Below are 12,975 nucleotides of genomic sequence, written 5' to 3'. Positions count from 1 at the left end.
CTAAACCAGCAGGTCCCTTACAATTAGGAAGCTTTCAAGTAGAAGGCACTTTGGAGATACCACAGTCAAACTTTCCTAGTGTATATTGGAGAGCAGCCTGAGACCCAGAATCTGAAAAGGTTGGACTGGCCCACATTTGGTTTAGGCCCAATATATTGAAAAATAAGATAAATCAAGGTTTAACAGCTCATACTACATTTTGTTTTGGTTTTCCTTTCAAACATATTTTATTACTTCTAAGATACACATTGTTTTCATGTTCTCAATGTGTCTTAAAGTCTGTTGAGCTGCAGGGCTCCTGTTGCCTGCAGCTGTGTAAACCTGGCCCCAGCTCCTCTTGGTGCCTGGAGCTGGGCTCTGTGCTCCGGCAGCATAGCCTTTGGTACTGGCCACAGCTGCGGTTCGTTGCCTTCAAAAAGGTTACATCCTGGCTCCACCCTGGCTCTGTTTTGAAATGAAAAGTTACTGTGTTTGCAGAAAAGTGTAGAAATAGCAGTGGAGCATAAATCTGAAATCCATGAAGCACATAATTATTATTGAGAGAAGAACCAAAATGCCACCTTTCCATGTAAACCGTGGATTTTATCTTACCAGGAAAGGCAGGTGCCCGCGGGCCAGCAGTGTCCCGTGAGGGGCCCATCTGCGCAGTGGGTTCAGAGGGTGTTTCCCGCACAGGACTGTGGTCAGAGTGTCTGTCAGTGTGATTGGCAACTGGTTTACTTTCTTGATGATTCATATAGTAATGATTCGTCTTACAAATGACAGTGTCTTAGACTCAGTGAATGATAAAAGGTGAGTTGAAATTTTTGTCTTTAAAAATTTCCGTGTGTATCTATCTGTGTTTTTGTATCCTGTGTTTTATATCCTTAGTGTGTATCAACCGTCCAGTGTGGCCTCGGCCCTGCAGGATATGTGCTTGCTGTGTTTGTTGTATGTTTCACTCATCATTCCTGTGTTTCACTAAGGATCCAAAAGATACTTAACAAAAGTCTTTTGGATCCTCAGTGAAACATACAAATACAGATAAAAAAATTCTCTGTGCCTGGCTCCAACTGATAGAAACTTTAAGCTGAGCTGTAGGTGCTAGAGCTACATTGCCCGGGGGCGTCCCCACCCCACCACCTGTCTCTGAGATTGTATGGTCTCAGCTGTTTTCTTGGTCTTCTGCCTCAGTTTCCTCATCTGGGGGATGGGGTGTTGATGGCACTTACTTCATAGTGTTGTCAGGATTAAGTCTGAGTGAAAGTACTTGGAGCAGCACCCGCCTGTGGTGGGTGCCCCCAAGTTCACCATTGCCGTGGTTACTTTACAGGTGGTTAGAGACTTTGAAAACAATCCTAGTTCTTAACAAATGTCATTTGGATCCTTAGTCTTGAGAAAAATAAATCAGATGGGTACTTTGATAAGGTCACTTTTAAATACAGTAGCATCACTATATATGGGTTGAGGTGATTTTGAAATTGTGAACTAATTGTTTTAAGGTATTTTCTAAAGAAACCAAATATAATTTTAGCACTACTCGGTGCTATCTCTAGGGGCATCTCCGGATGTGAGGGGGTCCTGGTGGAAGGTGCCTGCCTGAACAAGTCCTTAAGAGCCAGTGTTTGAGTCAAACTTGAAGTTCTTTCGACAGCCTTTAGGGGTCAGTGGAGAACTACAGAAGAGCCTGTTGCTTAGCTGCTGCCCAAGCGGGAGGAGATAGTGGCCACCCAATTTTGTGTGTCGGCGGTCCAGTGTGGCGTCGGCCCTGCAGGAGGTGTGCCCCCTGTATTCATTGGACCTTACTGCCAATGTTGCTTTGCTTTTGGGATTCTTATATAGTTACTTGTGGGTCAACCATAAAAACACATTTAAAACACGTTCCTAAAATATATATTCAGAGTGCTAGGTAAAGAGATCCTAGGCATGTTGGCAGGTGTAAATGGAATTTTTTAGGAACTAACGGACTAGTTGTGCCTTGTGAATTGAGTTCATAGTCATTACAGCCTTAGAGCAAGTAGAAGTTCAGAAATAACTATTTTCTATAGTGTTTAATCTCTTATTTGGGAAAGAAAAATAATTGTGGTATTGTAGGGATTTCAGACTTCTGTCATGTGGATGATTTCACCAGGTTTCTTTTCAGTAGCAGCATCCTCACAGCAGCAACCAGATGTCTCTCACTGTCGCGGGGCTTTGTCTTAAAAGAAGACCATTGGAGATGCTGTCCGCTGTACTCATTGTAGACACAGTAAAGGGTGATTTTTCTAGAAGGAGAACTATATTCACTGGCAGTACTTTAAGACTGTAAAAGGAAAGAACACCTATATTCACATTGTTGTTAAATTGACCTTGCTTATAGAAACCTTTTGAAAGGTGTGAGTTTGAGTACTCAAGATCTGAAGGAATGCAGACTGCCTGCTCTGACGTTGAGTGTCCAAATCACGCATTTTTTTCAGGAAATCATCATTGAGGGCCCACTTAGTGCTCTCTGTTACTGGTTCCCAGTAATGGTGTGACAAACCAGCTCCCTGTGGCTAAGCAGCTCATGACCTGTTATGGCAGAGCAGACATTTACACAGGAACTTACAGTCAGTCAATATGGGAAAATCCAAGTGGCATGGGAATGTTTAAATGAGGCATCTGACAGACGTGGGGGTGGTTCCCGAAGGCTCCAGAGGTGATGGTGTCCAGTCTGGCCCTGACAGGTGAGGATGAGCTCTTCGGGTCAGTGGGGAGGAGAGCAGCATGTTTGGCAAAGCTGGGGAGGGGGACTGTGCTGCCAACGTGGGGCCGGGGAGCCCAACCGGGAGCACGTCCTGAAGGTCTGGATTCAGGTCACTGAGAATAATGAATCTGGGGCGCGACCGTGGCGATTAGCAGGGCAGCCAGTTGTGATAATCCGTGTGCAGTGACGTTGGCCTTTATGGTTACAGCAGCCGCGGGGCTGGAGGGAAGGGAATGGATTTGAGGGTGACTTGGCCTGTGGCGCCAGCAGGACCAGGTGATGCGTGTATGGAGGCCAGGGGGTGGTTGGAGTCTCAGTGGCACCTGGGTCTCTGACTTGAGGACCTGGTGGGTGGTGGCATCTTTTACCACCCAGGGAGCACTGGAGGAAGAGCTTCTTTGCGGGGGATAATGATTCCATTCCAATACGCTAATTTGAGGTATTTTTTAGGATACCTTGTGAGGCCATTAATTAGACTGGTCTTAAACTTAAGATAGATCTAGAGGTAAATGTTTTAGATGTCATCAGCCTGGATATGCTTGAAGTTGTGGAGTGGAATGCGGAAGGGGCATCAGTGAGTGGGAACTGCAGTCTCACAGGGTGGCATGGCTAGGAGGAAGATGGGGTTGGGGCGGGGGCCGTAGACCTGTCTGTCGTGGTGCACGATACCTTTTCAACTAACAGACCCCTTCGGAGCTGCCATATAGCATCTGAAAATTTAAAGATATACTATGGAAGAGTTGGGTAAAATCAAAGTCAAAACTTCTAACGAAGTTAGATGCTTTGTTTGTTGGGAGGCTGTTTAAAATGCCCATATGGAGAAGGAAGTGGAGGCTGAAAATCACAGAGGAGGAACAGATGGATTCAGAGTAAGGGGTTCGGGTTAGCCTTTAAGGAGGGAGAGGTTAGCATGCTAGGAGGGAGAGGTGGGCTTGGAGTGACTGGGGGCACGAGGGATGCAGGCAGAGCTGAGGCCGAGACAGCGAAGCAGTGCAAACCTGGTGGAGCCAGGGCTGCGGGATGGTGAGGCTGGGAGTGAGGGAGAGAAGGGGAAGGCCCCAGGCAGCACTGGGATGGGCTGGAGTGGGATGTCAGGAGTTTAGGTGGCACTGAGCATTGCATGACAGTGTTGTTTGGTAGATGTGTTTGTTCTGTTTTGTGGCCATTCAGTAGCATTTTTATTTCCCAGTGTGACATTAAAGAATCTAGAACATTAATCAGAGAAATTGTACACTCAAGAAAATCAGAGATTCTGAAATAGAATTAGTGATTTAATCACTAATCACTGTGTATCTACTTTCAGATTGATTTGAAGCCAGAGAAAAAAATTTCTGGTTTCTTAATAGAGCAACAGTGAAACGTAGAAGATGTTAGCAAAAGCATATTCGTGCCACGAAAAACCGGCATGTTACTCAGATGCTGCTGGCTTGACTGACCCTGAAAAGAACTCTGGAGGAAGTCTCAGAAATGCAGGTGGAGCAGAGCAGCATAGCCCTGAGCGTTCATGGGACTGAGCTGCTTCTCTCATGCGCGGAGCACCCAGCAGGGGCTAGAAAATGGAGAATAGCCACAAAAAATTTTTATGCTTCTGTAACAAATCTAGAGTCCCTCAGAGAAAGTGCTGATAGTAGCCGGCTTCGCATTTTTAGGTGAAGGTAAACTTTTAGGTGAAGTTTCACCTTTCATTTTTCGATGAAATCTACAGTTTTGTCAGTTGGCTTAAACCTTCTCTGAAAGAGGTCAGGATGGATAAGTATAACCTGGATAGTTGCTTGAAAAGGTAGAAAATAAAACAGATTGTACTCACTGTGCACAGGTGCACAGCTAAATGTTCGGGTCACACTGAGCGTGTACCTGGGAGGGGTCGATGGAGACGTCGATGTCAGGGTGAGACCTGCGAGTCGTGGCTTGTGACTTGTAGAATTCGTGACTTTGTTTCCCAATGAAAAGATCCACCAGTTCTGTGATGATATTAACATAAAAATACAAAAACCTTCCACAAGTGGTTTCTAAACTATTTCGTATAACTTTGCTGCACTGGAGAGAAATCAAATCACATCCGAGAAATATCTTGAGGACAGATCTATGTACGCTCTGTGCACCTGTAGAATGTTTTAAATACTCACCGTTCTCCAGGGAAGACGGGCTGTAGATTTTCCGTTATAGTCCAGTGACTTCAGTGGGGGAAGACACAGTCCTCTCATTTGAGCTCTGCGTTAAAACCTAAAATTCAGTGCAAGTGGTATTTTCCTTAGAATCTTACTGAAACCATAACATGGCTGAACATCACTTAAAACAACACTTTATTATACCCCTTTACATTGAAAAGTAATTGTTGTTCGAGGGGTTTTGAGTATTATTCGATTAGAAATCTTAGACTCTATTTATAGTTTTAGTAGGGAAAAGTACACTTACAATTCTAGGATTTCAGATGAACCTCAAAGCTGAACCCTTTCTTCAGATACACATTGACCATATCTGTGGGTTGTAGATTCCTAATGGCAAGAAGGATACTTGGGGTATGTGGAGTGCACACTGTGCTGCAGGAACCTCGTGAGTACAGATGCCCGGCAGATATCCCGGGTCTGCAGGAGCCCTGTGAGTACAGATGCTGGGCAGATGTCACAGGTTTGCAGGAAGCCTCGTGAGTACAGATGCTGGGCAGATGTCACAGGTTTGCAGGAAGCCTCGTGAGTACAGATGCTGGGCAGATGTCACAGGTCTGAGGGCAGCTGGGTCTCTTTTGAGGGTGTTAGAGCTGAAAGTGCATCTCATGGCTGTGGACACTATAGTTCACTGTGTTTAACTGTCTGTGGGGCCATGTAAGGAGCGCTGAGGATTCTTTGCAGAGTTGTAAACTTCATAAGTAAATCTTGTATATGCCTCTGATACATCAGTCATAGCCATTGGCAGGGGAGGCACTTGAGCCCTTGAGTGTGTGTGTTTCCTTGTGAGGCGCTGGGTGGCACATGGATATGGACGAGGGCCCTTTGGAGCTCCTGGTTGGTTGGGTTGCCTCCTCCCGCCTGTTCATTGCCTGAGGGACAGTGTGTCATCCCTCTCTTTAAAAAATGAATTTGCTCCTTCTGAAAGGTGCATTGTCTGAGTCTGCCATCAATGATCCCTAACTAAAAATTCTTCTGCCTCTTTGAAAGCAAGCTCTTTTTTTGTCTTTTGAAATTTATTTTTTTAAACATCTTTCTTACTGGCTGCCATCTATTTCATTTAGGTAGGTGCTGGTATATAATGTATATTAATGTCTGCTTTACACCTCTCTGGTTCTCCCTCACCTGAGCCCTCTGTGTTCGAGAATTCTAGCCCCGTCCCGAGGCCCAGGCACCAGGGAGGTGAGGAGTGTCCTCCTCTGCAGTGCGCCCTCCTCCTCTCCCCGGTGCACGGCGCGTCCCTGGAGACCGGGCACCAGGGTCAGGTGGTGATGCTGCCTGTTAGTGGAATCTGTGCTTTCGGACAGCGTTCATGCAATTCACAGACATATTTCATGCTTGTGTAAGTTGATCATCTGTTTAAGGATTTACATTTTTATAAGGCTTAGAATTCTGTCTCCTCCTCTCCCACTTTTCTCTACTAACTGGGCTGTCAAGTGTTAAACCAAGACAGCAAAACTGCAAGGTGTCAGTTAATCTTCAACTTACAGAAAGAGTGTTTTTAAAAAGTTTGCATTGCCATTGTTATTTTTACACACCTCTATAAAGAGGCTTAAGTCCCACTACTTCTTTCCTCTCTTGAGAAGAGGCAAGACTGACGTCTCACATAACTGCATGAGTAGCAAGTCTCGATCTCGTTATCGAGGTAACTCATTGAGGGCATTTGAAGCAGTAACAAAACATGTCCAAGCTGACCTGTGCTACAAAGCCTTTTTGTAATCACCTCACTGATGGGCCTAGCTCTGATTTGTAATCACCTCACTGATGGGCCTAGCTCTGATTTGAGCCATCACATACATTAGTGTAACAATATGCTGCCATAGTCTTTGAACAAAAAATTAAAAGTGCGAGCAGAGAACTGTGCTCTGTGGTGACCTTCCAGCCTGGTGATGGTTGTGTGATCTCCTAAAGGATAAAAGGAGAGTCTGAGCTCGTCCCTGACCTCCCTCGAGGCTCCTCTTTCTCACAGGCGGTAAGGCCACAGTCGGTTCCTTAAAGAAATGTCACCTTTATCTCCAAAGAGCAAGAGAATAGTAAATGTTTCACGCACAGCAGGCAGACTAATTGTAAAGCCATGAAGCAGAGCTTCTGTTTATTCAGTGCACTGCATTATTATAAAATAAATGTTTTGTATTTAATTTTTAAATACAATTATATTTTGTTTCATGTATTCCTTATTAGGCTCCTATTAGGTAAAGTAGTATAGTACTACTTGGTTAGATAGCTCAATTCTCGTTTAGTTTGAAATGTTCAGAAATTGGTTATGGAGAGGTTTTTTCCTGTTAAGGGGTCACGAATTTAAATGACTGATTTTTTGTTTTCAGATAGCTTGCAGGTGGGTAAGGGAGAACAGCACGTTGTCGGTAAGTGTACCTGCAGTCACCTCTGACGTCAGCTCTTCCCTTGCAGAGTTCTCTGGGGTGCTGCACCAGTGTCATGTTTTGGCCTCTGAGATGGTCCATTTCATTCATCAGATGCAGTATTATATCACATTTGAGGTACACTTCAGTCACTGTGTTGATTTTAGTTTCAATAAGTCATGTCTTGGTATATGTATATATGGTGTATATATATGTTTTACATGGTCTATATATATGTGGGTATATATATGTGTCTGTGTGTTTATGTGTGTGTGTATATATATATTTTTTTTTTTCCTTTTTTTTTTTGAGATGGAGTCTTGCTATTGCCTAGGCTGGGGTGCAATGGCGTGATCTCAGCTCACTGCAACCTCCGCCTCCTGGGTTCAAGCGATTCTCCAGCCTCAGACTCCTGAGTAGCTGGGATTACAGGCACCTACCATCACTCCCAGCTGATTTTTGTATTTTTAGTAGAGACAGGGTTTTGCCATGTTGGCCAGGCTGGTTTCGAACTCCTGATCTCAGGTGATCCGCCTGCCTCGGACTCCCATACGTGGTATATATTTTGTGAGTGATGCTACACTAGGAAGAACATGAGCTTATCTAGCATCTTTAAATTGTTGTTTCCCAGGTGCTTGAATGTTCTTGGGATGAGCTTTGGAACAAAGTCCAACAGGCCCAGGATTTGGATCACATCATCGCTGCACACGAGGTGTTCTTAGACACCATCATCTCTCGCTGCCTGCTGGACGGTGACTCCAGGGTAAGACTCCGACCTGCTTAGAAACAAGAAACCAAAAGAATAATCTTCTTTTCTTGGGTTCTTGTCAAGTGAGGGAATCTTAGAAATCCCCTGATGCAGCCACTTTGGTAATAATTCACATAATTTTATTACAAGTTTAATGTTGAAGGTACAGTTTCTGAACAGAACTGGAACAGTAGTGCAGTAGTGCTGAAACAAGAATATACTCTAAACTAGATATAAAAATGGTAGAAAATAATAATGCCTTTTCATTTTCTAGATATAATGATATCCTATTGTGGTATTCAAAAGAGAAAACCATGAGTTTTGAGGTTAATATCTGAACAAAATAAGCAACACAATATAAGAACAAAACAGGCCAGGCACGGTGGCTCACGCTTGTCATCCCAGCACTTATTGGGAGGCCGAGGCGGGTGGATCACCTGAGGTCAGAAATTCAAGACCAGCCTGGCCAACATGGTGAAACCCTGTCTCTATTAAAAATACGAAAACAGTAGCCGGGAGTGGTGGTGTGTGTCTGTAATCCCAGCTATTTGGGAGGCTAAGACAGGAGAATCACTGGAACCTGGGAGGCAGAGGTTGCAGTGAGCTGAGATCACGCCATTGCACTGTAGCCTGGGCAATAGAGTGAGACTCTGTCTCAAAAAAAAAAAAAAGGAAACGAAACACATGGTAACATGTATGACATTTTTTGCAAACATTCTTTTCCTTTAGGGTCCATGTTCTGAAAGTTGCACGTTCCATGTGGCAAATCTTCTAGAGCTCTGCTTTTATCCTGAGGTCTGGGGCAAGAAGGAACCACATTGCTTTCACTTGAAGCAAATATATTGTGAAGTAGGGGGCAAATATCAAATGCATTTTTGACATGAACTCCGTGACTTCACAGACGTTTCCGGCTGGCGGAGGCTGCCTCCAGCTGGGCCTGCACTCTCCTCGGGGCCTGTCAGTGGAAAACACACCACTTCAGGGCCGTTACTTCATCTAAATTTTAGTATATGTAGGTTAACCAGCCATGAATTTCATTATTAAAGAACTATTATGTCAAAAAGTGGTTGAGATCAAAGCTGCTTCTATATGGAATGTTTTTTTTTTTTTTTTTTTTTTTTTTTTTTTTTTTTGAGATGGAGTCTCGCTCTGTCGCCCAGGCTGGAGTGCAGTGGCCGGATCTCAGCTCACTGCAAGCTCCGCCTCCCGGGTTCACGCCATTCTCCTGCCTCAGCCTCCCGAGTAGCTGGGACTACAGGCGCCCGCCACCTCGCCCGGCTAGTTTTTTGTATTTTTTAGTAGAGACGGAGTTTCACTGGGTTAGCCAGGATGGTCTCGATCTCCTGACCTCGTGATCCGCCCGTCTCGGCCTCCCAAAGTGCTGGGATTACAGGCTTGAGCCACCGCGCCTGGCCTATATGGAATGTTTTACATGTTTTTATAAATATGTGGAAATTTTGTCAGAAAAATAATTTAAAATACTTCGAGGATAATTAATAATTAAAGAAATATACATCTTGAGGTTTGAGGCCCTTGAAACCTCTATTACTAACCATGGTCTTGTTATTGGACTAAAACCACAGAAGGTTTCATGGTGACTGCCAGCCGTTGCCTCTCTGTATTCAGTAGATGCCGATGAGCATCGTCCGCACACGTTTAGGACGTCAGTGTAACAAATAGCTCTGTGTTCCTAGACTCGTGTGCCATTGGCCAGCATGGCCTGTCTCACAGTGCAGTTGCATGGCAAGACAGACACAGGCTCTGTAGCCAGGTAGACCGAGGGTTGAGTTTCACTTCATAGCTTTTGACTCCAGTGTTCTGTTTTAAAGGGCGTGATCCTAGTCTCTTCAATAGATTTGTAAGAATTATATAATTCAAGTATAATGTTGACCATAGTGACTGGCAGATAGGTGTTAGTTGCTATTTTGTGCCTGGGTGTGTGTTTTGCAGAGGTGTTTACAGTCACTAGATTTCATGCATTTCAGAAAATGTTTGAACTACTGAGGACTAGACCCATACTGGTATCAGTCCAATTGTGGCAAATAAGTAACACTCCACACAGCTGACAGATAATGTAGGAGATTTATCCCGCCTACAGGTATGAACATTCTGTATAAGATAAATTGTCATAGCTTTTGCCCCTAGACAGTTTCCACTGATAAGAACCCTATCTGGGGGAGGAAAATCTTCCCATTTGTAGCACAGTGCTCTTGTGAAAGTGGGAAGTGGGGTGTTCGTGTGTGCGTTGCTCCCACCTGACGTCGTTGAAGAAGTCATGCCAGAGGCTTCATGATCGTTTCTGAACTTGCCTTTGCTGATGGCTTTACTCCTAATTTGATGATTTGTTTAAAATGAGGTTTTTTTTTTTTTTTTAATAAAAAGAAACCCAGTATGTAAAGCAGATTAAAACAATCCATTATTGACATAAGCAATTTTAAGTAGAACAGTTTTATTATGTCACTCACTAAGAAAACCAAGACGGTTCTGATACGTGTAATTTTGAAGCTGGAGTCTGTGCCTGTTTTTGTGGTTTTTGTTTGTGCATTGTTGAGAGAAATTGTGAATTGGTACCACTGAGGTTGCCAAAGAACGGCCTCCTGAAGGTGCCCTGTGCAGACAGATTGCCAGCAAAGCCCTGCCTGGCAGCCTGAGCTTGAAGTCGATGTCAGTGGGTCACCTTGTAGATAGATTAACTCTTCCAAAGATAATAAATTATTCTTTATTAGACTACATAAAGAAACAAATTAGAGAAATCTTTACTAAAAACAACAGATTAATCCGTCTCTTTTATGTTGCTTGTTTAAGATCCTGTCAAAAGGACAGAACAGCTTCTAAGATGAGAACGTGTAAGATGGAAGATGTGTTTAACCGCATTAATCATGTGGTGGTTTTATGTTAGGAACAGCATCCCTTGATCACATCCTTCTGTCATTTGCCACATCAGTCCACATTGTTTTTGTTGCCATGTACTTTGGAGACCTGATTTTGCATAAGGGCATTGTAGTGAGTGAAAGAGAGCATGGGTTGTTCACTGCCCAATACTGAGTTCTCCTGCTTCCGTTTGTTCAAAAACCCAGTCAGCAAATACTCATTTCAGCTTTGTCTCGCTTGAGATCAGACGTTAGTTCAGCTCTGAATGGTGCTGCTGTGACTTAGCAAATGTATTTTGAACCAAAGCATCGCCAGCCTTTCATAACGGAAAATATTTTTGCAGAATAGTATTAGTCCATTAGACAATGGGTGGTGAGAAGTGGCTTTGCAAATGTCTTCATTAACTGTAAAGTTGTGTTAAAAATAGAGTTAACTCAACTTCTTAGTTTCTCCCCAAATCGACTGTATTGTGTCTTCCCAACCACAGGCTTGGAACCTCTCCTGTTATCTCGGTTTCCTTTATGCTTCTCAAGTACAGTTGTGTCATTTTTCTCCTATAAACTTCTTGCAAATCTTTTGTTACATTATTGCTACATTTGAGAAATTTGGCTGGTCTGAAATGGTATTGATTTTATTACTTTGATCTCTAAGTTTTCTAGTCTAATATTTTCTTGGCGCATATTTTTTATAAATAAAACCAGTTTTGTTTTTTTCATTCCACACAGTCTGCCTTTGCTTCTTTTTTACGCTTCAGAGTGTTAGCTAGGCTGACTCTAAGCACAAAGGGAATCCCAGTCTTATTCCTGACGTTAAAGTGATGCTTTGTTGCTTCACCATTGGCTGTTTTGTTTGCAAAGACATTTGATAGGACCTTTGTCAAACTAAGAGGGTTCTGCCCTACTCCTAGTTTGCTTAGATGCTTTATTTAAATTATGAGTGGGTGTTGAATTTTATCACAGTTTTCTTCTGCACTATTGAAATTAATCCCCGCTCTGCCCTCAGACTGTTAGTGTGTTTTTTCAAACCTAAGATGGCAGAGGGTAGAGTTAACCTTTCTCTTCAGTCATAGCACACTGCCATCAGTGGTCCATGAAAAGCCTTTCATATTTTGTTAGGTTTAATTTTATCCTCTGCCCTGCCAATACTCCAATTCCACCCTCCTCTACCCCCTTCCCTGCTGTTTGCATCAGTTTTAATGTGTTTGCTCTATGGCCTTGGGTATATAGATGGTATTTTCTGTGGATACATTTTTAATTTATGTAAATGATTTTGTGCTGTAGATTTCATTGTGTCCTTCCATGCCACACTACGAGAAAGATTAATGAAGTACAGTAGTTGTTTACTGAAGATTACTGTATAGTAGTTATAAGCAATGAACGGGAGATCCCTGCTGTGACACTGATATTTGTTTAAAACATTAGGAGTTTTTTCCTCATATTAAGGTATCCTTTTATTCCTGGTATAAAATGTGATACACTTTTTAAAAACCTTGCTGAATTTGCTTTTTATATTTTACTAAGTACTTCCTTTCTCATATTTTTGATTACCTGCTTTTGCTATATCTAAAGAAAAATGGAGATGCTTTCCTATTCTTTTTTTTTTTTTTTTGAGACGGAGTCTTGCTTGTCACCCAGGCTGGAGTGCAGTGGCATGATCTCGGCTTAGTGCAAGCTCCGCCTCCCGGGTTCATGCCATTCTCCTGCCTCAGCCTCCAGAGTAGCTGGGACTACAGGTGCCCACCACCACGCCCGGCTAATTTTTTGTATTTTTGGTAGAGACGGGGTTTCACCGTGTTAGCCAAGATGGTCTCGATCTCCTGACCTCGTGATCCGCCCACCTCAGCCTCCCAAAGTGCTGGGATTACAGGCGTGAACCACCGTGCCCGGCTCCTATTCGTTTTTAAGTCTTGGAATAGTTTTACTCATTACTACCTGCTATCTAGCTTTGAAATTTGGGCAGAACTTCATTTTTGTAAACTTGTGAGGACTGGAGATGATATGCAGAGAGCTCCTGGCCCACCGTGGGACTCGGGCAGTCACACTTGCTCTTGTTACGGGTGCAGGTGCAGGACCGTCTTGTTTTGCTGGTGCCCAGCGCAGCACTGCTCAGCTGGAGGGTTCGGGATAT

At 43.5% G+C, this 12,975-nt stretch overlaps 1 protein-coding gene across 3 annotated transcripts in view; it reads left to right on the top strand.

The window, feature by feature from the left end:
• Nucleotides 1–12,975, top strand: part of TUBGCP3 (tubulin gamma complex associated protein 3) — a 96,408-nt gene that overhangs the window by 71,096 nt on the left and 12,337 nt on the right. For all 3 annotated transcript variants that reach the window (XM_050766587.1, XM_050766588.1, XM_050766589.1), the window contains exons 18-19: nt 7,279–7,367; nt 7,861–7,992. In XM_050766587.1, the coding sequence (XP_050622544.1) occupies nt 7,279–7,367; nt 7,861–7,992 (221 nt within the window). The remainder of the gene's footprint in view (nt 1–7,278; nt 7,368–7,860; nt 7,993–12,975) is intronic.

The sequence above is a fragment of the Macaca thibetana genome, chromosome 17 (genome assembly GCF_024542745.1).
Source record: "Macaca thibetana thibetana isolate TM-01 chromosome 17, ASM2454274v1, whole genome shotgun sequence".
Classification (NCBI taxonomy): Eukaryota; Metazoa; Chordata; class Mammalia; order Primates; family Cercopithecidae; genus Macaca; species Macaca thibetana.
Note: the sequence above shows the minus strand (reverse complement) of the source record. Positions and strands in the feature narration are given on the sequence as shown.